The 24335-nt window shown below is 38.6% G+C and overlaps 1 protein-coding gene across 2 annotated transcripts; it reads left to right on the top strand.

Moving 5' to 3' along the window:
* The first annotated feature begins 779 nt into the window (after nt 1-779).
* Nucleotides 780-24122, top strand: LOC121516347 (ubiquitin-conjugating enzyme E2 D3-like). Of its 2 annotated transcripts, XM_041797592.1 has the most exons (8): nt 780-1156; nt 16352-16415; nt 16504-16535; nt 17365-17442; nt 20808-20913; nt 21403-21496; nt 21837-21887; nt 23515-24122. In XM_041797592.1, the coding sequence occupies exons 1-7, from the start codon at nt 1133-1135 to the stop codon at nt 21883-21885; spliced, it is 447 nt and encodes a 148-aa protein (XP_041653526.1). In that variant the 5' UTR covers nt 780-1132; the 3' UTR covers nt 21886-21887; nt 23515-24122. The 2 variants fall into 2 exon arrangements, with proteins under 2 accessions (XP_041653526.1, XP_041653527.1); XM_041797593.1 differs by lacking the exon at nt 21837-21887 and having other exon boundaries at nt 783-1156.
* Nucleotides 24123-24335: the final 213 nt, after the last annotated feature.

Raw genomic sequence — 24335 nt, 5'->3', positions numbered from 1 at the left:
AACTGCATGTAGTTTATGAAAATATTTTGTTGGTTTGGGTTCTATAAGAGACAAGCATCAGTTCTTTATCTTGAATTGAAGGGGTTAAATTCCTAAAAAGTAATCAATATTTGATGTTAAAGAGCAGGTCTGATATAAAAAAAATATTGCAAAAAATGATTTTGTTGTGTATTGCATTTTCATTGGTATTTATGGCATTTTTGGTCTAGAACATCTTGTATGCATCAATTTTATGAAGATCTTGAAAGAAAAGACATAAAAAACAAAAGTTGATCATTAACACATGCAAGGCTGTGATAATCCCCTTCAAGGAAGTCCAATTAGCATGTAGTATATGAAAAAAGTTTTTAGATTATAGCCATCAGGAATTTTTTTGCACTCAAACTGGATTTCAAATAGTTCAGTTCATAAAGAAAAGTATTAATATTTGATATCAATGAGCAGGTTAAGTTTGGTTTATTTATCACGGGTCAGTCTGCAAAATTCACACATAGTAAATGAAGACATAATTGTACCAGATTGGGCGAGTAGTCTTGATTTTGACAATGATGTTAAAGTGGGTAAAAAAAAGGTTTTATATATTATTTTTTTATCGTTGTATATGTGTTCTGTTTATTTAAACACCCTGAGTTTAACAGTTAATTTTACACAATCTCAGGGTTAAATAGACACTGTTTTTTCTTCCATTCTGTACAGTGGACTACAACTCGGTCGTATTTCCTGCCGCCATGTTGTTTCAGGTCCTTTTTCGGTGCTTTGAAATCGAATCGGAGTGAGACCTCCTGCTCCCGGTGCTGTGACAGCTGCTCTCTGTGTAACGGAAGACATTTTGAGCCGCTGCGGTCTCTCCACTCCGTTATTCGAGTGTCAGCCTGAAGTCTGGGCTGACCTGCTGAGAAGTCAGTCTCCACACCCGAGCTGTAGTCGAAGAACAAGGCCTTTAAAGATCTACAGAAAACGGTTCACCGGCGTATGTGTAGCACAGCTAGCTAGCTGAGCGCCTCGAGCTAACCACAAAGCTAGCACAGTCCTAGATGCTAGGTAGTTAGCATCAGCTAGCTGGCCTGCCCTCCTCCTCTTCCTCCTCCTCCTTCTCCTCCTCCTCGACAGCCGGTCCCTTCACACCGACACAATGGCTTTAAAACGAATCAGCAAGGTAACTACTATCATTTTAACCCTCCAATAGCAGCTAAAATGTGACATTTATTGTTTAGAGCTAATGTTTGTTGGCAGCTAATGTCAGCTAGCAGCGTTAGCATGTTCTTCACAGCTGCTTTAGGTGACAACGCTTCACAAAAACCGTTAAATTTTCTGAACCGTTTTTTTTTACTAAGCTACCTTTATGTTATATATATTGATAGTGTCTTCTTCATGTATGTAGGGTATATATTTGTGCTAATCTCTCTTCCTTTTCCGTGTGTAATCATCTCAATAAAACAATGGCTCACTTCACTGACCTGACGTTAGCTTTAGCCTCTCTGTCTCAGACTCGGGCCTTTAAATGTTGTTCAGGTTAATTTTGACTCCTGCTCTTTTAAATAACTGACAAACCTGCTGCTATTTTACCCTCACATAACTCTGTTTTTGTCTGTGTTTAGCATTTGTTTTTAATGTTTTTATCAGCCGTTTTCATGCTGAAACTATTCTCAAGTTCACACTGAATAACTTAAATTTCCACCATTTATAAGCCATAGGTTTATTTTACACTGGTGTTCTGACACAGGATTGTTGTACCTAAATGAAAACTATACTAACAGATAAAGTATTATAGTTGATGTTTTTAAAATCTCAAGATTCAGATTAGATTAATTGTGCCATCATGTGTGAAATTCATCTAGTGCTCTTCCCATGCTGTAGCCATGAAAAACAACTTTTATCTTGTTTTTTGAGCAGAAAACACAGATTTAACCCTGGGGAAGGTGGACCAAAAATCATACCAATACACATGTATGTCACTACTTTTACTGTAAAGTCAGAACAAAAACAAAGTCAGTTTAAAGTGAATCCGCATGGACTGAATGCCAAATGTCACACAGACACCTTAAGCTGTGCAATGTCAACACGTACATTAAAATGACCAGAGCATTTCCTGCTTTTTTAAAGAAAGAAAACTAGTTTAAAATGATTGCTTAAAAAGATGAAATACAGTATTGCTGCACATCCTAAAAAAATCTGTAAATATCTTTAATTGGACTTAAGAAATTCATAAATATTCACCCCCTTCTAGTCAGTATTTAGTAGACTCACCTTTGGCTGCAGTCACAGCTCTGAGTCTGTGTGGATAGATCTTATGCCCCATTTATACGACAACGTTTTGCTTCGTTTTCCGTTTTCGTTTCCAAAAAGTTCCACGTACAGACAGCAACGTTTCCAAAACGATCTTCGTTCACAAGAGACTGCGGGAAACACCAAAAATGATGTAGGATGCATGGCAATCAGGTTTAAACAGCCCTTTTAAAGCTCTATTGGATTAAGGTCTGGACTTAGACTCGGTCCCTCTAAAACATCCCCTTTGTTGTCTTTAAACCATTTCTGTGTAGCTTTCTCTGCATGCTTTGCCTCATTGTCTAACTGGAAAATAAATCTTCTCTAAGCCATAGTTCTCTGTCAGACTGAACAAGGTTGTCCTGCAGGCTTTTCCGAAATTGCTGCATTCATTTTTTCCCTCTACCTTTGCAAGCCCTCCAGGGCTGCCTGCTGAGAAGCATCCCCATGGCATGATGCTGCCACCACCATACTCCACAGTGGGGATGGTGTGTTCGTGGTGATGTCAGTGTTTGGCGTCTTGTCTGATGGTTTAAAAGCTCCATTCTGGTCTCATCAGACCAAAGAACTTTCTTCCTCTTGACCATGGAGTCTCCCACAGTCCTTTTGGTGAACTCTAGTCCAGATTGAATCTGAGTTTTCTTCAACAGTGTCTTTCTCTTTGCCACTCTCCCATAAAGCTCTGACTGGTGAAGAACCCGGCCAACAGTTGTTGTCTGCAGAGTCTCTCCATCTCAGCTGCTGAAGCTTGGAACTCCTTCAGAGTAGTCATAGGTGTCTTGGTGTCCTCTCTCACTAGTCTCCTTCTTGCACGCTCGCTCAGTTTGTGAAGACGGTCTGATGTAGGCAGATTTACAGGTGACATATTCCTTCATTTCTTCGTGATGGATTTAACTGAACTCTGGGGGATGGTCAGAGACTTGGAATGTTTTTGTCTCTATCCTCTGACTTAGACTTCACAGTAAACTTTTCTCTGAGTTGCTCAGAGTGTTCTTTTTTCTTCATGGTGTAATGGTAGCCAGGAATACTGATGACCAGTGACATGACCTTCCAGACACTACAATCACTGAGACACATTCACTGCACTCAGCTGATCCCCATTTCACTAACTGAGACTAATATCTCCAGTTGTCTGGACCTCTGTTGTATTAAGTCAGTCACTTTAAAGGGGGGAATATTCATGCAGATTTTAATTTCATCAACATTACTGTGTAGAAATCTATTTTCACTTTGATATTAAAGAGAGTTTTTTTTGTTAAAAATGTCACATTTTATTAACCATGATGGAGTTTTTTTTTTGGTTAAAAAAGCCAACTTATTTGACCATGACTACTTATAAAATCAATAAAAGAATTCAGAAAGAAGAATTACGATGATTTTCAAATCGCAATAGCATGGATCACATTACAGCGAGCGGTGCACGTTTCACACTTTGACACATATTTTCAAGACATGTATTAAGAACAGCCACTTATTACTTGGCACCGTCTTAATGAGGGTAATTAAAGCAATACTGTGGCTATTTTTTAATACCCTGGTATACGGTATTACCGTGTTAATAGTATATTTATTATTCATAAATATTAGCTGAAAATTTCATACCTGCCACCTGATTTTATGAACTATTCTGCTACTATCTGCAGATGCTGTTACGGCCTCTGCTGAGGTTTCAAAAACTTTAATAATTGATTGCTGCTACATATATTTTTTTCCATCACTTCTTATATTATTTTCTCCTGTAGTATCAAAACAACAGATCAGTGTTGCAACAGCAGGCGACTTCATTTGTCCAGTAAAAATATCTCATAGATTTAACACTTAGGTTTACCAGATGGCAGCTTTAAACTCATTGTACACAACAGATAAACATCGGCTACTGACATCGGTTCATGCCACGATATCTGCCGATCTTTCTCAGCAAGGCTGGTTTTTGCCGCCACCCATGTTTAACCATGCTCCATGCGCTGATGCAGCCCTACCTTTTTAAATGTGTGTTTAGTTTTCTTATTGTTGTTTGTTCAGTGTTCCAGTTAGCTGAATTAGGGAACCATAAGAGGCTTTTCCTCTCAGAAAACGGTGAAAATCTTTACGTCCTGTGGTTCAAGGGTCACCCTGATGAACTCTGCAGAAGAAATGACCAAAAATATTTTTTATATCAGTACATAATCACAAACAGCATAATTGGGTTAGAGTGACCTATGGTTGCAAAATGTCTTAAGATTTTATAAAAATCACAATAGGTGTGAAATTTCCATCAATTACAATATTTTAAAGTTCAGTTCATTCTCATCGTCAGATGGCTGATGTGCAGGGTAGGGGATGAATCTTAACTATCTCTGCAAGTACGATTATTTTACCGCTCCTGATAGTTGAAGCCTCCCCGATCCTGTAAATATCAAACATAAGTAATATTTTCAGCTGCAGACTGAATACCGTCTACAGCCAATAAGAGTGAGCAGACTGGGAAGCGTCTCCAAACAGATGCCGTATACTTTTACATAAACACAAGCCTGCTCAGAGCCAGTGGAACATTGGAGAAAGAGGAGCGAGTTGTGGAATTTTGTCAACAACACGAGTAGAGCTGGAGGTAGAAAGTTGGTTCCAGAATGAGCTGGTTATGCATTTTACAGAACCTGAAAATTGCTAACCTTTCACACGGACACAAATGGGTGATTTTTTTTTTTTTTTTTATGTAACCTGTGTTTGGTACAATTCGAGCATTGAAGCGAGGGTTGTTCCGATTCCGATACCAGTATCAGAAATACGTCCGTTACTGCTTAAAATGCAGGTGTTGGTACCGGTGAGTACACACGTTTATGCACTGATCCAATCTTTAGCATGCTAAATGTTAGCGCTATAAACCAGAAATCAGTTCTTTTTTTTTTGCTTCCAGAAAACACTGCATTCAGGGGCTACAGTTTTTACAGCAGCAAAGAAGAAGCAAAGGAGCCACTGCAGCAGCAAAGAATGGTGTCTGTGTGACAGTTTTTTTCTGAGTGTGATTGTAAAAATGCCGAGGCTGTCATACATGGCAAGAAGTGACACAGTTTATCAGAAGTTAGATAACGCTTGAACCATAAATCGTTGCCTCTTTCTCCTGTTTTTCCTGGTGAAGCTAGCCGTTGTGCCTTCCCATTGACGCTATAGATGCCTTTGAATCCCTCGTGGGTGACTTTTGTGACATAAATGATTAAATCCACACCAGTAAACCTCATACTGAACGTCTTTTTATCCATTTTATTCGACCTACGATCATTTATTACCACTAGCTCGAATGCTAACTGCCAGAATGCTTACCCCTTGTGAGGGCTGTCAGCCAATAGCAGGCTGTTCCGTAATTACGGCACGCTGCTCGGATAGAGCGTAGAGCCTGTGATGCAGCCCCCTACACTACTATTGTAATATTTAGCAGTAAAACTCAATAATCAGCAAAAAACTTGCTGCAAAAATCCAAACGATGGCAGAACTTTTACTGGTGATGGTATTAATACTGGTTTCCTGCCCACCACCAGTTTAGACAATTTTGTAATTTCTCAAGGAGTTTTCACCGTTAGAAAAACCAAATTAGATATTCAAAGAAATGAGATTAGTAAATATTGAGATTAATTCTACTTAATAGCTAGTCATAGAAAACATATGAATTTACTGTTTATCCACTTGATTGTTTCTGTACAGGAACTTTTTGCATATATTTTTTACTGGCACACATTCACAACTCACTAGAAAGAGGTCTGTGACCCAGTATGAGGTCCTGACCCACCAGTCCAGAACCACGGGCCTGAACTACAGAGTGAATTTGAACAAAGTTTTATCTGGTAGTGAGCAGCACAAAAAGAACTCTGGAGGCCTCCATTGTTGTTGTTGTAGTCCTCCTACTCACACATGCATCCTGCCTGGAACAACTGTGAGCAGGTGCCGAAGTCTTTGTTTTTATAGAGACTCTGTATTCCAAAGAAGTAAGTGTTTTAAAAGATTCCCACTAACTTGAAGTTTCAGATCAAATCAGTGTTGCATAAATGTGGCCTGATATTCAGAAGATTCTCTTGATCTCAGTCAGTCTTGCAGGCAATGATCGGAGAACCAGTGAATGTTGGAGGTTTTCCGTGGGTGTTTTTACCGGGACATGATTTGCAGTAATTACCACTAATAATATGTTGTACTTTAACCCGGCTTCGTGTCCACCCCCACAGCTGCTTCTGTCACCGTCACTCTCTGAATTCCTGCCCGTTTTCTCGCCTCCTAAACTCAGTCAAACCTGAAAGATGAGCCGTGTGTGCAGAGCCTGTATGTCACATACCAACACTCTCTCTCAGAGGGCCAGTTTGGCTGCAGGGCAAAGAGCTGCAGGTCTGAAACACAAACCCACCGTTGGTTCTATAAGCAGCGCTGCTATATCCTGATCTTTCCGACTCTGCTGTCCACAGTAAAAATAGATCCTCTGCTTACACATCAGAACTGACCGTGTGTCTCTGTCTGTTTCTGATGCTGCGTTTACAAGTCAGCAGCACAAAGGTTGGCCTTCAGAATAAAAGTCTGTCTCTGGAGATTGGGTGTCACAATAATAGAATTTAAAACTTTAATGTGATTCGAGTTAAAATCAACTGAGACTGATTGGGGGTGTAACGGTTCCCAGAGGTCATGGTTTGGTTTGTACCTTTTGTTTTGCCAAGTAAGGGTTTAGTTCAACTGGAAAAAGCACCATAAAGTAGTGAATGCATATTTATAGGTTTGTTTTATTGGTAATTTTGAACTGGCAATAGTCACAGTTCCAGTTTGTACTATCTTCTGTTGTTAAAACTCCTGTAAAATACAGCCTGTATTAGCCATGAATATCGGTCTGTCTCTGCTGTAATAATCAGGTTATATCTGTTGTAATAATCTGCAGTATCAACTGTAAATATTGTTCTATATCAGCTTTGAATACCAGTCTATATTGACTGAAAACATCAGCCTGTCAGCTTTAAAATTCAGCAAAGAACATTGGGTTTAGGGTTTAAAGCTGACAGTTGAAGGTATGGCATTTTTGATTTGATGAACAGTCTTGATGTCCTTTAAGCATGTGTTCCCCCTCTCAAGAACTGATTTGTTTTTGCATCAGATGTTGTCACAGAACCATCCAGACTTGATTGCAGTAGCAATAAACTAAAATTTAGTCAATTTTTAGATTTACAAAATGTAGAATCAGGTCTGAAAGAACCTTGGTCTCAATCTCCATCCCTATTTGTGATGTGAGCTACCAAAACATATAGTTTATAGTTTTTTCAGGGCTTTACTACTACAAATCTACATAGCTTAATCCATGAATATATGATTATTTATTAAGATTTTACAATGAACAAACTTGGCAATGCTTCAACCATTCTCCACATTGATACTGCAAATAAACCGAAACAACTTCCTGTCAACCTTTAGGCCAATGATGGTGCTCCAATTTCTCCTGTTGTTTTCTTGGTGGAAGTGACCAATCAGGAGCAGCTAAAGCACAACAAGAAAGAAAAAATAGTCTACTATGGCCCAAATAATGAAAAGAGGATGTATGCGCTCCTAAAATGGGTTTCACATGAATTTTACACATTGGAATACCTTATGTATGCAAAATGCTAATTGTTTTTACAGAGATAAATAATAGTTGTAGTTTCTGTTGTGTTTTTGTCAGTAAGTAATTTCTGATCGATAAGGCCTGTTAACCTGACATGCCAGATGGATTTGTTTCCCACATCCATCTGGAAAACCTCTCATACACAGCGTTTGGGAAATGGCAGAGCCTTAGAAAAATAAAAACTCAGAGGGTGACTGGATGAACGTTCTGTCCGTCACATCTTTACGGGCCAATCAGAGCAACAAAACACGTGACATAGCCACTACCGAGGAGTAAACTCCATAGAGAACTGCATAACATGAACCATGGTGACTGTAGACATGTCAGTACATGACTTTTTGTGGTTTTTGAAAAGAAAACAACTCACTGCTGTTCTTTGTTCTTCTTTTGACAAAGAAATGTTGTCAAGTTCTGATAAAACTGGCGCTTAAGCAGCATCCACGCTAATGTCTTCTGCCATAACTGCACCGGCCTCTTCTCGTTGTTTACATACGTCATGACTCTGTTGCGCCCAAAAAGTAATGCCCCTCGGCGCTGATTGGTCCTGTCACTTTCTAACCAGGCCCAAAAGGTTCAGACGGGAGCTTTGCAAGATGGATTTACCAGTGAGAAACACAGAAATGGGTGAATCCATCTGCTTTGCAAGGTTAAAGGCCTGTAGGAACTAAATAAAGATGTGAAAAGGCTTGTTCATTTTTGATTTGGATGTGATTTGTGATTTCCGTATAGCTTTTGAGTCAATCATCTGACGTCTTTGCAGCATGTGTGTTCTGGTAGTCCAGGTTTTCCTGATAAAATAGATGTCTTTACCTTGATTGCACTCAAAAGATGTGAGGTTCTGGCATTAGTACTGCCATTTTTGCACACTTAGGCCATTGAATACAGAGGGAGAGAAAAAATAAATCTAAACTAATGTGAATGTCTGTTCTAGTGTAACTCAGTTTACTAATGGAGTGTGTGAACAACATTGCAACTATAGTCCACTTTTAGTGTCCATGTAATAAGCACCGGGTATCCTTGTGTTTTTTTTTTTTGGTTTGTTTTTTTTTTTGTTTATTTTTTTTTTCTTTATTTGATAGAGGACAGTGGGTAGAGTCGGAAACAGGGATGAGAGTGGGGGAGAGATATGTGGTAAAGGGCCTCAGGCCGGATTCGAACCCGGGTGTCCGCGTACATGGGGCGTGCCTCAACCACTCGGCCACCTGCGCCCCGTCCTTGTGTTTTTTTGACCTAAAATATGTAGCATGTTCTAAAAGGACTGAACCAAGTACTTGATCAGGACGGCTCCTTTTATAATGTGATTTTTTTTTCCTCCTATTTTGACATGGCAGTAATGCCTTTACGCAGGAAAATTTGTGGAAGGTTTAATAGTATTCAAAGTTGGATACTGCACATCTATTGGATTTATATTTGACTAACAAATATGTCATATCTTCGGTCAGTGGAAAGAAAGAAGTCCACATCAAAACCTATATTGAACATTTTGCTGTTTTCCCCAAAAGAGAATTGATTATTAAACCTCAATATAAAATGTGATTTTATTGCGGTAGCTCTGTGATATTTGATCACATTTGTGTGCACTACCTGCTCTGTGAATGCCACATTGAATGCTTTCCAAACATGTAATAAACATGACAAAAATCCAAACATAACAGATATTTGCAGAAGGTACATTTTCATCTTAAAGCTGCTGGATTTAAAGTCAGCAGCTTCTATTTTCTAGGAGTTAAATCTTTAAAATAAACAGGATTATGAGATTAAAACACTCCCAACAGCAGGAAAAACCTGCTTTCTTCACATAAACAAGTGAAGAAGAAATATAAAAGGTCATGTTTTGGTATTTCCCTGTAAGAAATGAGTCTTAATGTTCTCGAAGGATTGTGTCTGAGCTGATTGGAGAAGGACTGGGTCGTATTTAGAGTTTGATTCAGTGCCTGCCAAGCTGAAACCCGACATCACTGACCCACACAGTTACTGGGTCGACTATTTTCAAGCTCCGACATGTCTGGTAAAAACTGCCTCATGCATGCGGCGTGTGCAGGGGACATGGAGAGAAACATGGCCTTTTAATAACAGCAGAAACAAAACAACGACATGAAGGAAGTCTTTATTAAAGTTGTCCAAAGTTATCTCAGGCTACAACAGGCCTAGACTTCTCTGTCTGCATTGTTCACCTCTGCTGCTCTACTTTTCTTTTCTTACACAAACTCACTTCTGCTAAATCCTCTCACTTCCACTTCGACTCTGTTTTGTTGTTCATTCATTGGCTGATGGAGAACTTTACACACAAACAGACCAGTTCAGGCATCTTCCTCATCTTTCACATGTTCAGACACTCTCTAAGCATGCTACGTTCATGACATATCATATTTATTGTTGATGCAGCTGCTGACAGAAGAAAAAAGTCCTGATGATGAGGGCAATGCACGTGGGGTTGTTTGTGTCCTAAATGTCAAATACCCGAACAGCAACAAAACAAGTTAACGTCCTGTTGTTTACATGCAGTTGACTTAAACGATAACTTCAAAATCATTCGTGTCCTACTCCTGAAATACATGTGGTATAGATGGAGCCCTCTGTGGAGCTCTGTGTTCATTTCATCTGTATGGGCAGAAATGTCACCGTCAATACCAACGTTTGACTTACTAAGCAAATATACTGATATCATGTTGATATCGTTCATCCAGATAAAGAATGATATGCAAATGGGCCACAGGTAGGCCATCTGCATGCTCAGATCCCTGTTTTTAAGCTTAACAAGTGTTGGTTAATATTTTAAAGAGGTAGTAACACTTGAACATTTTTTTTCAGATACGTCAGTGTACACACTGACGTATCTGACTGAACTACGATAAAACATCAATGCTGGTGTTATTTATGACATTTGTACCGAACTGATAAAAATCAGCATTTTGTGGCTTTAAAGTAGCTCTAATGGACATCTGCTTTGAGAAACTCTTTTCTGACAAGGTGTGGCCTACTATCCATAGGTTTCTACATCACAAACTTTATATAAAAGGTAGAACATTACCGCCTTTATGCATCTTTACCATTCAGAGACCACTCCCATCCTCTCCTGCCTCGGCTCTGAGAGCTCCGGCTTTAGTAACGCCGATGCTGGAGACAATGGCCTAAACAGATAGTGCTCAGGACCACCACAGTCCACCACCAAATGACAGCCTGCTTCAGGGGACTCTGAAGGGGAAAAATCCTCCACCTCTAAAGATCGCTCTGAGGCAGCAGTGCTCCGGGACTCTGTGTCACTTTAGCCGTGTTTCCATCAGGGGTCTGGTTCGTTTCAGTTCGGTTTGGTACGCTAAACCCCCAAATAGTTTGTGTTTCCACAGACACCCGTGCCCTCGCTTGGGTGGGCGGGGCTGTAAAAGCTATGAATGTGAAGTCACAGACAGTGCGGGTCTGCTGGTCCAGCAGCAGAGTTATAGAAAGGATGAGTGACAGAAATCAGTCGGGAATAAGCAGTAAACAGCTTTATTTTAGCTGAAAGTGCTTTTTTAAAAAAATAACTACATCTTAATGATGCTAACTGCTGTCAGTACAGATCCTCAGCTGATGAATTTGTGTACAGAGACGGTTTGAGTCATAACGCTACGTTAATATGCGAATATATCTAGTCTAGAAAAGTTTATACGACAAAATATGAAAGTTTAGAGTTGTACTGTGAGAATTTGCCACATTAAAAATAAAGTTAAAGTTCAGCTGGTGTTAAAATCAAGCTAGATTAAGTCAGAAATCCGGGGTGTGCTGATCTCATTTTAAAATAAGCTGCAGCCTGAAGTTTTACGAGCCCGTTCAACAACCACAGAGTGATGTTTTCACAGGTTACCTAACGTAAGAAGTAGATTAACAACTAGCCACAGATGAGAATGAATTGTTCTTAGGCTTCGTATTCACAAAACTTCAGCATGAATTTAGTTTCTCATCCATCGCGGATGGATCAGGCTGTGAGCCTTTGGGCTCTGCTTTGTGTTCTTAAAATCAGGTCTGGATAAATGTCAGGAAACTTGGTTTGTGGCCAGATACCAGTATCCATAGACTAGGAAACAGTTTGGATCGCCGTCGAGTCCAAATATTTCCCATTTAGGCAGATATTAGTCCATTTTTCTCCCATTTTTACCTGCCCCTCACAGCGCAGACTTCCATGTTTGAAGCCTGGAGGCGAGCAGCTGAGTCGTGCGCTGACGTGACGTCAATGTAGCTCCACCTTTTTGGTACAGATAGGTAAGACTGGCACCCCTACGGAAGGGTACCGAAAAGTGGGACGGTACGGGTTGGTTTTTTAGGACCCTTTCCAACTTTTGCTCTGTGGAAACGCAAAAAAATGTGTGCCGTACCACACTGAACTGAGCCGGACTGCTTGGTGGAAACGACCTATTTCTGGCAAGGGGACGTCACTGTCACTCCCTCCTCATCTGGAAAACCCTGCCCTTTCCCCTCCCCCTCTTTTTACCAAACTGCTCATTTTTGTGCATTTTTCCAAAGTCTAAAGTGGGCAGAGTTAGCTCTGAGCTGGAGGTTTTCTCATGTTTTAATGACTATTTTGACAGAATAAGCTGAAGTCTTATCATCATGGATATAAACCTCCTTGATTTGGTACACTGAGGCTGTCTTGTCTTCTTATTGCCCTGTTCTGATTTTTGTAGTTTCTGTGGGTTTTATAGATGACATTTGGTTTGCTTCAAACAGACGGCGTGCCTGTAGATAGAACATGTGTTGGAACACATGAAGATTCAACAGTCTTTTTAACTCTGTCAGATCTGAGACATGGTGCATCCTCGAGCAGCCAAACTGGATTTTCTCCATTGTCTTCATACTTACAAACCAGAGGAATTAAAACTTTTAAAGCTCACTTAGCAGCTTAAGCTATTTTAACGTGTTTGTAAAGCCTTCCATTACAAGCATGAGTATACGAGGCGTGCACAGTAATACTTCCTGAGAAAATATTTATTTATTGGGTAATACTGCATGACTTCTATTTAGTAAATGTAGGGGGGAGAGCGGTCATGACTAGGATACTAATGTAAAAAAAAAAAAAAAAGTGGTGCAGTGGGTACAATTTTTTTTTTTACTCTTTTTCACCTTTTTAAATCTTTGAACCCCTTTTTCCTAATTTTTAAATTCGTTTTGCCACATTTAACCCCATTTTGCAACTTTCTGCCCATTTTTACAGTTCTCAAAACCAGTATATCCCCATTTCTAACTTTCTTTTTCCACCTTTGGCCTTTGTTTCCCTCTTTAAACCACTGATGAAAACAAGATTAAACGACCCCTGCAGCATGCTGTGTAGCACTCTTCCTGTCTGTTAGTGTTCTTGTGTGGTAAATGGAGCCCACCCTCCATTCAGTCCTTTACAGCAGCTCTGTGCTCTGCCCCTCCCACCAAACCAGCTCTCACTTTGATTTAGGTGAGGAGCAGGAGGAGACCATTACTTCCATCTCTGGTTAGCTAGAGAACGACGGGGCGAGAAAAGATGACAGAAAGGCAGCTGTTTGAATTTTAAAAGTGTTGTGTATATAATAATCATGTTCTCTGTATGAAATTAGAATACTCCATCAGCCATACAGAGCAGCAGGGGAATCAGACAGCTGTTAGTGACACTAAGGAGATGAGCATTGGTGGTTAAACTTTCCCTCCGTTTGGTTTGGTTGTCGTGTTTCCTCAGAGCAGCTGAAGGAAGCAGCGTGTTGTGTTTGATCATCAACAGACGGTTGTCACAAACAGGAAACAGACCAGCAGAACAAAATGCAAAACATAACCACAGCGGACACACCTGATGCACACGTGTATCATGTGATGATACGAGTGATTTGTTTGAAGAAGAGAAGGAACAAGAACACCTGCAGAATATAGACGGGGATAAATAGGAGAGTACATTCTCATGAGTGCAGAATCCTGATGTTTAAATGGCTCTGTTAGAAACTAAAATCATAGTGATAGCATTGATTTCCCAGATTACTTGACATAAAACTACGATAACTAATACTAATACGATTTTTTTGGTTAATATTTTCCTCAGTGATGCACCAACTCATCAGTTAAAATCAGCTAATATTGGCCCCGTTGACAACTGCCCATCAGAAATCACGAGGCATGAACTTAACTGCTGTTTCAGAGAAGGCTTTTATAATGGGCAGAAGAAATGGCTTTGTGGACAAACTGATCTTCTGCATCCACACCAGTAATGGCCAAGACCAGAAGCATTTTTAATGGGTTATCTTTCAGTTCACTTGTACATAGAGTCCTGTGCAGAACTTTAGGCATGTTTGGACCACAAACTGGGGCTGAGGTAAGATGTAGGTGTAGTGAGTAACCTGCCTAAGGGCACCATAGGGGGTGAAGGAGGATTGACATAACCTTGGTCATGTTCCGGATGACCTATCATATAACCAGGGACATGGGAAAATAATCTGTTGGAAAAAATAACAAAGTTCACACCTTTATGGTGGAGTAAGGGGCGAATGTGACGAGTAAGAACGACCTAGGGTATCGTAATGGTGGGTAGTAGGGCTTTCTGGGCACAGAGAGGGCAATTTGTCAAATTTTGCTCACCCAAAAGGCACCAAAATGGGCACTTGATTGTTTGTCTACCATAGAAGCATACTAAAGGGCTCTTCAGCTGCAATTTTTCAAACATTAGGGCAGCAAGGGGGGCAATTCCCACTCTGACTCCTTAGTGTCTTTTAGATCAGGGGTGTCAAACTCAAATTGAGTCCGGGGCCAGATTTGCTCCAATGAGAAGTCCTGAGGGCCGGACTATTTAGGCCAGAAGTGACAAAGTCAATCACGGATTCTGAATTCAGGCCTTACCTAAGAGCCTTACAAAGTCAACATTTAAGCATAAACTGTCAACCTCATTTTCACAATTAGTAAAATATATTAAAAAATAATCGCTGATAAATGATTCTGGGATAAAAACAGTTCAAAATGCTGTGTTTAAAAGCTTGAAGTCTGAGATAAAAAGTCACACTTATTAGTTCAAAAGGTCAAAACACTAACCTGACAAGCCAGATGGATGTGTTTCACACATCCATCTGGTAAAGCTTCAATAGGAAATGTTTGAGAAAAGGAAGAAGCTTTGAAAAAAACTCAGAGGGTGATTGGGTGAATGTTTTGTCTGTCACATCTCTACGGGCCAACCATAGCAACAAAACACGTGATATAGCTGCTATTGAGCTGCGCGTGAGCTGCTACTGAGTAATAATGCGAAACACTGTGACTATAGACATATAAGTACTCGACTTCTGTCATTTTTGAAAAGAAAACAACTCACTGCTGTTCTTTGTTCTTCTTTTAATGAAGAAATGTCGTCAAGTTCTGATAAAACTGGTGTTTTAGCAGCATCCACGCTAATCTCTTCCTCCATAACTGCACCAGCTCTTGCTGCTGCTTGTTTACGTCACGACTCTGCTGCGCCTGAAAGCACTGCCCCTCATTGCTGATTGGTCTTGTCACTTTCTAACCGGGTCCAAACGGTTCAGGTGGGAGCTTTGCAAGATGGATTTGCCAATGAAAAACAAGGAAACAGGTGTATCCATCTGCTTTGCAAGGTTATCAAAACACAACATTTAAAGGCAAAATACTGTTTTTAAAAGGCAAATATTTGAGATAGAAAGTCAAAATTACAAGTTCAAAAGGTAAAAATATGACTTAGAATTTTAAATTGTGAATCTTGAAGGTGAAAATATGATGTGACAAGGGTAAAACATGAAAAAAGTCAGAATTGTGAGAAGCAAAATTGAAAATATGAAATGACAACATTAATTTCTTTCCCCACCTTCCTTACTTTTTATCTAATTATTTTTACTCTTTACTTTTTCAGATTTCTATAATTTAACACGGATATTTTAAACCATTCAGGTACAGTTTTCACCTTTATACTGGAGTAAATCTGCAGATTTCATATTGGTGAGCCAGTTATAATAGAAAGATAATCTTGCGGGCCGGATACAACTGCACCACGGGCCGGATTTGGCCCCTGGGCCTTGAGTTTGACATCCCTGTTTTAGATAAAACAATATAAAATATGTAATTATTCACTTTTGACTTATTTGATGGTTGGTATATCTTTCAGCCGGATATTTTAGCCATTAATAACTTTATCTGTAGGACAACTGCCTGTGAAACGGACTAAAAGCTGGCAAGTACCAGCAAACGTAAAACCTGGTCCACTCTGACTCAGAGATGATCTGCTAAGGTTTTGGAGGTCAAAGGTCAGGGTAACTGGGCCCCATGTTCCTCATGTCCCCTTGCTTGTGAACTCAATACCTCAAGAAAACTTAAAGAGACTTTCTTCAGATTTAGCACCATCCTGATTCAAGGGTGAACAGTATAGATTCTGGAGGTACAAGGTCAAAAACCCCAGTCCTCCATCCTCACCTACCTGTGTACTTCTACCTGTTTCCCTCATTGAGGCTTCTAACCACCAGGTGGTGGTTCTGCCTCTAATCGTACGTTCTTTTTGTCTTTCAGGAACTAACCGATCTGTCCAGAGATCCTCCGGCTCAGTGCTCCGCCGGGCCTGTCGGTGAAGACAGTAAGATGATTTATTTAAAATCACCAAGACAAACAAAGACAAGCTGTAACAGAATAGATATAATTAATCTCCCTTTTTCCTTTTGCAGTGTTTCATTGGCAAGCTACTATTATGGGACCTGTGAGTATCTAACCGCTCTCACATCTCAGTTTCTGCAAAATTAATACAGTCTAACATTCAGTGAAAAAAATCCAACCAGAAATAAAACTGTAGAGAAATTATCACTACATTAAGGAGCAAGATTAGATTTCAAACATGCTGTCATGTTTGTCATCAAGTTTTATTCTGAAAATCAGACTTAGAAGACACCTTTACATTTAAGTTAGGAAGGAATCTGTCTTGTCACTGTGAAGGGAACAACAAAGTTTACAGTCATGTTAGACATCGATGCAACCGTAAAAAGAAACCTAGAAAAGCTTGTTTCACATCAGGGACTCAGGCCCAGATCTGAGAACTCCTAACCCCAAAGTTCAGTTAATTTGGTCTTTGAGATGGTCCATATGTAATCAGAGATGATGACCAGGAGATGTGAACTTAACAGAGTCCAAGTGATGGATACTATAGCGGTGTAGCCCACGTGTATGCTTGCTGTTTAAATTGAGCAGTATAGAACTGAATTCATATACCAGGACCAGGATACTATCTAAGACCAGGATTAGATCTGTGCATCCTTAGAAGTACTACTATGGCTTTTTAACCAAATACCGTCCAGTACTCAGCACTCGGAGCTCAGTGATTTCATGAGGTGTACCTGATGGAAGCAGAAGAACATGAACAGTAGATTTATCACCGTATGGCCATCAGCTGCAATATTTAAGAGAAAAGAATCTAGTTGGAACTTTTAGCTCCTCTTATTTGCATTTTTTCTCCGATAGTTACCACAGTAGTACTTCTTAGTTATGTAAACAAGTAAATTAATGCCCTTTGCTGTCTATTTTTCCTTCTGCAGCCTGACAGTCCCTATCAGGGCGGAGTTTTTTTCCTGACTATTCATTTCCCTACAGATTATCCCTTCAAACCACCCAAGGTCAGTGCTCCACCGTATCCTAAACATACAGTTTTAATCCAGAAATATTCTCAATATTTGTTTATTTCAGGTTTAAACATCTGCCTGCTGTTTGAGTGTGATCTATGAATGCATTCTTCTCTTAAACCAGACTTATGATGCTTAAAAGTTTAGCATTTAAGCAGGTATACATAGACAGGATTCTGTTTCTTTCCTTATTGACTTTGACTTTATTTTTGTTTCCATGCACATTATTTCCTCTTTTCTGGATTCATTTTGTTTCCTTCAGTGCTCTTCATGTTTCCTCTTTGCTTTTCATCGTCTTCACTCTTTCTCTTCTCTGTTTATACATTTCTCCTGCGCCCTCATATTCTCGTTTATGAGCCAGGTTCGGGTTCTGTCTTTATCAAAGCATTTCAGAAAGTTTTATTTTGAAATCAGCTGTAAGTGGTTAATAAAAAGACTCAAACATCCCTTTATGGGTGCTGGATCCAACAACTACTGTCTGAAAGTAGGAAAACAAAACATGGTGTACAAAAGAAACCCTGACTGTGGCCTTTCAGGCAGTTCATAGAAAATTGAGAAACATAAAACGAAAAACAAAAAAAAATCTGTTTCTCTTTTATCCCATTCCAAAAGAAACTCATCTAAAAAAAGGTTCAGTTTTTTTTATCTTATTTTTGTGTTTTGATCAAAAAAGGAAGATCAAAGAACACTAGTGACGTAACATTCTTTTTCCTTTATGTGTGACCTGCTGAACGTATAACGGAAAAAAGAATGTTACATCACCAGTGTTCCATTTTTTATCTTCCTTTTTTGATCAGAACACAAAAACAGTAAGATGAAAACAAACTTTATGTTAATTCAACTCACTTTGACTGTTTTTTATTTTCTGTTTTAATTTCTGTTTTGTTAAAAAAAAAAAAAATTATAACCTTATTTTTTCTGTTCTGATCAAAAAATGAATCTCAAACAGAATACAGACGACCCTTTCCTTTTTAAGATCAGAAGACAAAAACGACCCAAAAAATAAATAATTTTACATTCATTCAATATTCTTTCTGAAACAGAAAAAATGTTTATTTTTGTTTTCCTTTTTTATTCCCGATTTATTATGAACTGCCTAAATGGACCATGTTCAGGTTTTTAACAATGTTTTGTTTTCTATTTTTAACAGTAATTGGAAAACTGCTTTTTAAAAACAAATTATTTTATATTTCTTCTTTCATATTAGGGTTGAACGATTTGCAAAAACAATTTAATATATTTTTATTTTTAGGTTCTTCATCTTATATTTTGACATCAAACACAATCAATAAATCATTGTTACTATAACCAGCACTTTGATGGGTAAATTAAACTAGGGCTGACTGATTTTGAAAGAACTATCTAATTGTGATTTTGGCTCATACAATAAATTTGACATTAATCACCATATTAAAGGTGCATGGTCATTTTTATGCTATTTTTGATCAAGAAAATCATTTACATGAACTAGAAAAGTAGGACTTTAGTGAGTCATACTAAAAAAGTCATTGAGTGTTGCATAATATGTAGAGCATAACATTCCTGCTGTAAAGTAATGGTTTCAAATTAGTACTTCCACACATTTCAGGTCAAAGAAATATTGCATGGTCTGCATTTTACAGCAGGTCATATTGTGGTTTAATCTAATTTTACCAGCACTAATTCACATTAAAAGTCTGTTAGCTGTAAACTAGACTGACCACACACCAGGAAGCTCCTGAACAAAGTTTATTCAGCACAAGTGACGTTGCTGCTTAAAAAGTTCTTCAACAGGAGCTTCCTGGTGTTTGGCTCTTTGTTGTTTCTTTATGCTTGAATTGAGATTTACAAACCATGTTATTTTTATTCTAATACTCCCTGTCTAATCTAACAGTAATCATGGTGATCAGTCTTAACTTCAGCTGTTCTACACTGCTGAAATGTTTTCACACTTGAAAAACTATTTTAATGCTCAATTTGAAGCACAGTCATTACTTTTTAAAAAAATAAGTAACTGTTTTAGTCTTTGAATGAAAGAGAGAAGCTGTAACATCTCAAGCTCTGTTTTTAAAGCCTGGTTTATACTTCTGCAGTGAATCCTCGCCGTATTGACCTACGACAGTGTTTCTCAACATGTGGCTCTTTTGTGATGATTTGTAGCTCTTTTATGTCTTAATTTGAAATATTATTCCCCCAGAAAACATCAGAAAAAGGGAAACTTTGACCTCTGAAATTATCTATTGCGAGTCACATCAATCAGTTTGTTTCCCACACTGAAACAGTTGGCTTTAATTGTCTTAGATGACTTGGATATTTTGTCTGTATATTTCCATTGCCCTTATTAGCAATTTTCCCCTTTTTTCCATTTTTGTTGATACTTTATATTTTTGCCACTTAAATCCTGTTTTTGATGCTTTTGTCCTACTTTTTGCATTTTTTTCCACTTCTTTTTGCCCATTTTAGTCACCTTTCACAAACTTTGTTGCCACGTTTTTGCCGCTTTTTTGCCACTCGTAACTAGGGCTGGATGATTTGAGAAAATAATATGATGCCAATTATTTTTTCCCCAATATTGTGATGTGATTACTTTAAGGTTCCTCATCTATGTATTCAACAAACGTATGCAAAAAGTCATTCTGAATTATAACCAGTGCAATACTAGATAAATTAAACTATGGAAAAAAGATTTGGGAAAAAAATCTAATTGTAATTTTGGCTCACATTGCAAATTTGGTATTGATTGCTGTACTTAAGATAGTTTTTTGTTATTCTCATTTTGATTAAGAAAATCATATACACGAACAGGAAAAGTAGGATTTAACTTAACTATTTTGGAAAAAAAGACACATTTATATATGAACAATGTGTAAAGCATGAAATTTCTGCTACGAAAAAATTGTATCAAATCAGTATTTTGACACATTTCAGCATTAAAAATCTAATCTAATTTGCAGTTATTTACCCCGCCCTATTTGTAACTCATTTTTTTGTCACTTCTCACCCATTTTAACCACTTTTTACCTCTTTTTTTTTTAACCCTTTTCACCCATTTTTTCCACCTTTAACTTTTCTTTTACTGCCACTTTTACCCTTTTTTGTCACTTTTCACCACTTAGATTGTGGCTCTTGCAAATGTTTTTTGGTGTGTCAGCTAGTCCATGTAGCTTAGCAGTACGCCAGGTAAACTCTGAGAATGCTCTGCTTGTTCCAGCATATGTGTTGGAGCTGGAGCTGATAAATATTGAACCTGCAGCGTATACCAAGGCATAGATTCAGTGCAGAAGTGTTGGTTAGAATCTGTCACATAGATTTTATACTCTGCAGAGATTCAGGGGCTGCTAAATTAAACTGTTTGTTTTTTGTTTGTTGTCTCCCATCAGGTCGCCTTCACAACAAGAATTTATCACCCAAATATTAACAGTAATGGCAGCATCTGCTTGGATATATTGAGATCCCAGTGGTCTCCAGCATTAACTATCTCTAAAGGTAAGAAATAGACTGAGGGTTTTTCACTGTACTTGGTTAAACTGTACTAACGGTCACAGCCAGCCAATGGAGTTTCCTGTAAGAAACACACAAGGTGTGTTCCAGCAGCCAGTAAGCACCCAGATGTACACTGACTAGTGCAGGGGTCCCTGAGTATTTTATCTAAGGGCCAAGATCCAAACCGCTTTCAGAAAAAAAATCATAACAACATGGCTGGAAAAATAAAAATGTTTTCTGATTAGAAATAAGAACGTAATGTTTTATTTACATTGGAGTTTGGTAGAATCAGGTTTTACTATGCCAGTACATGAACACTAGATGGTGCTGTTGCAGAAGCTGGTTAATTCCAGGCTTTTATGTGTTATTAAAGAAGATTGCATGGACATCAAGGCTGTTAAATAGTGAAATCAAGGCCTGATTGATATTGATGTGATGTTTAATTTAAAAGTAATGTAGATGCCTCACAGTGTCCGTCTTTTCTCTCCACAGTCCTTTTGTCCATTTGTTCTCTGTTATGTGACCCGAACCCTGACGACCCGCTAGTGCCAGAGATCGCCCGCATCTACAAAACAGACCCCTCCAAGTGAGTCCATGATTGTAAAATATAAAATCACAGCCGAGACTGGAAACAAGAGTCAAACCAAAGGTAGAGAGAGTAGTCGGACAGAAAATGTATAGTAGTGTGGACTTCTAATTGACCTAACCAAGAGAGGAAAGGAGAAAATCTAAAATTCTGCTGTTCTCAACAGCTCTGGAGGTAGATGCTTAATTTAAATAGACATTAATTTGATTTATAAAAACTCAGATGGTCATGAAGACCGAAATCTTGGCTCTGATTGGCTGCAGGGCCCTGTAAAGGTTAACAGAATGAAAGTAGCTAGGGAGGTTTCTAACCTGTGGACTCTCCTGCCGGTTGGTCTCAGGTATAACAGACTAGCCAGAGAGTGGACAGAGAAGTATGCCATGCTGTGAGGGTAAGAGCTCAGCTGCCTGCCGGATGTTTCTGTCAGAAACGTGTGGATGTTGAGCGGACTGAAGCACGTTGATGCAAAGCATGGCTCGGATTATGAAGACGCAGCCTGAGCTGCTGTTTCATGTGTTTGACTGAAATCTTTATTTCCATGATGGAAAAAATCAGAAACACAGACGACTGGTGACTGAAACTTTTAAACCTGTTGAGGAAATGATTGAAATCTATAATGCACTGGCTCCAGTTTAAAGATTTATTTTTGGGGCCTTTTTTTTTGCCTTTATTGTAGAGGACAGGAATGTGGGTAGTGTTGGGAGTCTAGGGAATGCGGTGCAGCAGAGAAGCCATGGGTCAGATTTGGACCTGCTTGGGAGTTGGGTGTAATTTAACTCAAACAACAAAGAAATGTGGTGTCAGGCCTGGGAACTGGCATAAAACTCACACTGCTAAGTCGTGTTCTGGTGGAATAAATAAATGATAAATAAATGCTCATGACTGTAGCGCTGTGAGAGCGAGCATCAGCAACAGAATCGGCCTGATAGCTTTGATTCATATTGTAGAATCCCAACAGCAGTGCAGCCTGACATGTTAATGAAATACATTAGAGCAGGAGTGTCAAACTTGAGGCCCGGGGGCCAAATCTGGCCAGTGGTACAATTATACCCGGCCCGCGTGATCGTATTTTATTTTCATTATAACTGGCCCACCGGTATGAGGTCTGCAAATTCCCTCCACAATAAAGATATAAATTTAACCCTGATTATTTAAAATATCCTTGTTAAGTCAAAAAAAATTTTTAAAAAGTAAAGAGTAAAAATTATCACATAAAAAGTCAGGAATGTGGGGAAAAAAAATTTGTTTTCATTTCATATTTTCAATTCTGCATCTCAGAATTACGACTTAAACCTATGATTTTGACTTTTTATTTCATATCTTAACCTTTTAAATGATAATTTTGACTTTTTCACATATTTCAACCTTTTTGGATTTAAAATGTTAGATTTTAAATGATATTTTGACCTTTTTAACAAAATATTTCAAATTTAATCTCATGTTTTGACCTTCCAACTCCTTACTTGACTTTTAATCTCATATTTTTTTTTTTTTTTTTACCTTTTAGACTCAAAATGTATAATTTAAACTGATACTTTGACATTTTAAACTCACAATTTTGTACTTTCTATCTCATACATTTGCTTTTTAAAACATTTTGAATTTAATAATGTACACATATATTTGTTTTTTTTTATCTCAGAGTTTGAGCTTCTCATTTTGACCTTTTAATCTCAAAAGTTTTTTTTGTTTGTTTTGTTTTTGTAATTAATGAATGGTGAAAATGAGGTTGTTAATTTATGATTGAATGTTGACCCTGTTTGGCTCTCAGGTTAGACCTAAATTCAGAATCCGGCCCCTTCTGTGACTGAGTTTGACACCCCTGTATTAGAGCGATGTAGCTTTAAAAAAAATAAATATAAAACAAGATCGTAGCAGAGAAGCGTTTTAGTCTGGATCCTGAATTTGACGTGTGTTTTTGCAGCTTTGAGTGAGTGTGTTTCCAGGCATGGCATCGTCCTGCTCCGTGCTCACCTGTGGTCTCACCTGGACTCACCTGTGTTTGTTTGTGTGTGCAGGTACAACAGGACAGCTCAGGAATGGACTCATAAATACGCCATGTGATGCTCCTTACTGCTGGAACAAACTCTTTGATTTCCTCCTCTTCATCAGCCAATAACAGCAATTTGTTCACGTTTCTGTTTGTCCTCTTCCTCACCTTTAAACGCTTTTAAATTCTTGATTTGCCCTTTTCTCTGCTTTCTAAAAACAAAAAAAGATAAATTAAAACACCGTGAGGGCCGAGGACTCTGAATCTGCTGTGAATGTGCCAACTGCAAAACAAAAAAAAACAAAAACGAACCACAAACCGGAGCGGACTCGTTCAGACCGGAGCGGAGCCGACGGAGAACTGTTACAATAAATAATTTAATGCATGTCAGTGATTGGTTCATGTGCTGCTGAGATCTGTACACCTTTTTAAAAAAAGAAAAGACGTTTTGGTTTTATTCAGTTTTTCTTGTTTTTTTTTGTTGTTTTTAGACGAGAGAGCCGTTAGTTCATCCATCATCCACACACTGTTCTCCTCTTTTTGCACTGAAGATGAAACTCAAAGCTCTCAATGGCTGATTGATCAACTAATAGCTCTGTGATGTTTTCTTTTCTCAATAAAGTTGGACAAATTGCACTTTCCCTGGATGTGCTTGTCTTTATTTATGAGCGTCTTGTTCTGCAACTTAAGAATAAAAATGTGTTTATGTGTGACTTTAGTTGCTGGGAACTTTTCCACGGCAGGAAATGTCCCCAGGAACCTTTTTAGGAACCAGCGCCTGAGTTTAGTTCTGGGTTAGAAAACCAAACCTGTTGTACTCTCCAAAACCTTTAAACTTTGAGTAATGAG

The sequence above is a fragment of the Cheilinus undulatus genome, linkage group 10 (genome assembly GCF_018320785.1).
Source record: "Cheilinus undulatus linkage group 10, ASM1832078v1, whole genome shotgun sequence".
In the NCBI taxonomy this organism is placed as follows: domain Eukaryota; kingdom Metazoa; phylum Chordata; class Actinopteri; order Labriformes; family Labridae; genus Cheilinus; species Cheilinus undulatus.
Note: the sequence above shows the minus strand (reverse complement) of the source record. Positions and strands in the feature narration are given on the sequence as shown.

Coding starts and splice junctions, on each gene's coding strand:
- LOC121516347 (XM_041797592.1), top strand. CDS start 1,133: ATGGCTTTAAAACGAATCAGCAAG. Junction 1,157..16,351: donor CTTTAAAACGAATCAGCAAG/GTAACTACTATC, acceptor TTTGTCTTTCAG/GAACTAACCGATCTGTCCAG. Junction 21,497..21,836: donor TACAAAACAGACCCCTCCAA/GTGAGTCCATGA, acceptor GGTTGGTCTCAG/GTATAACAGACTAGCCAGAG.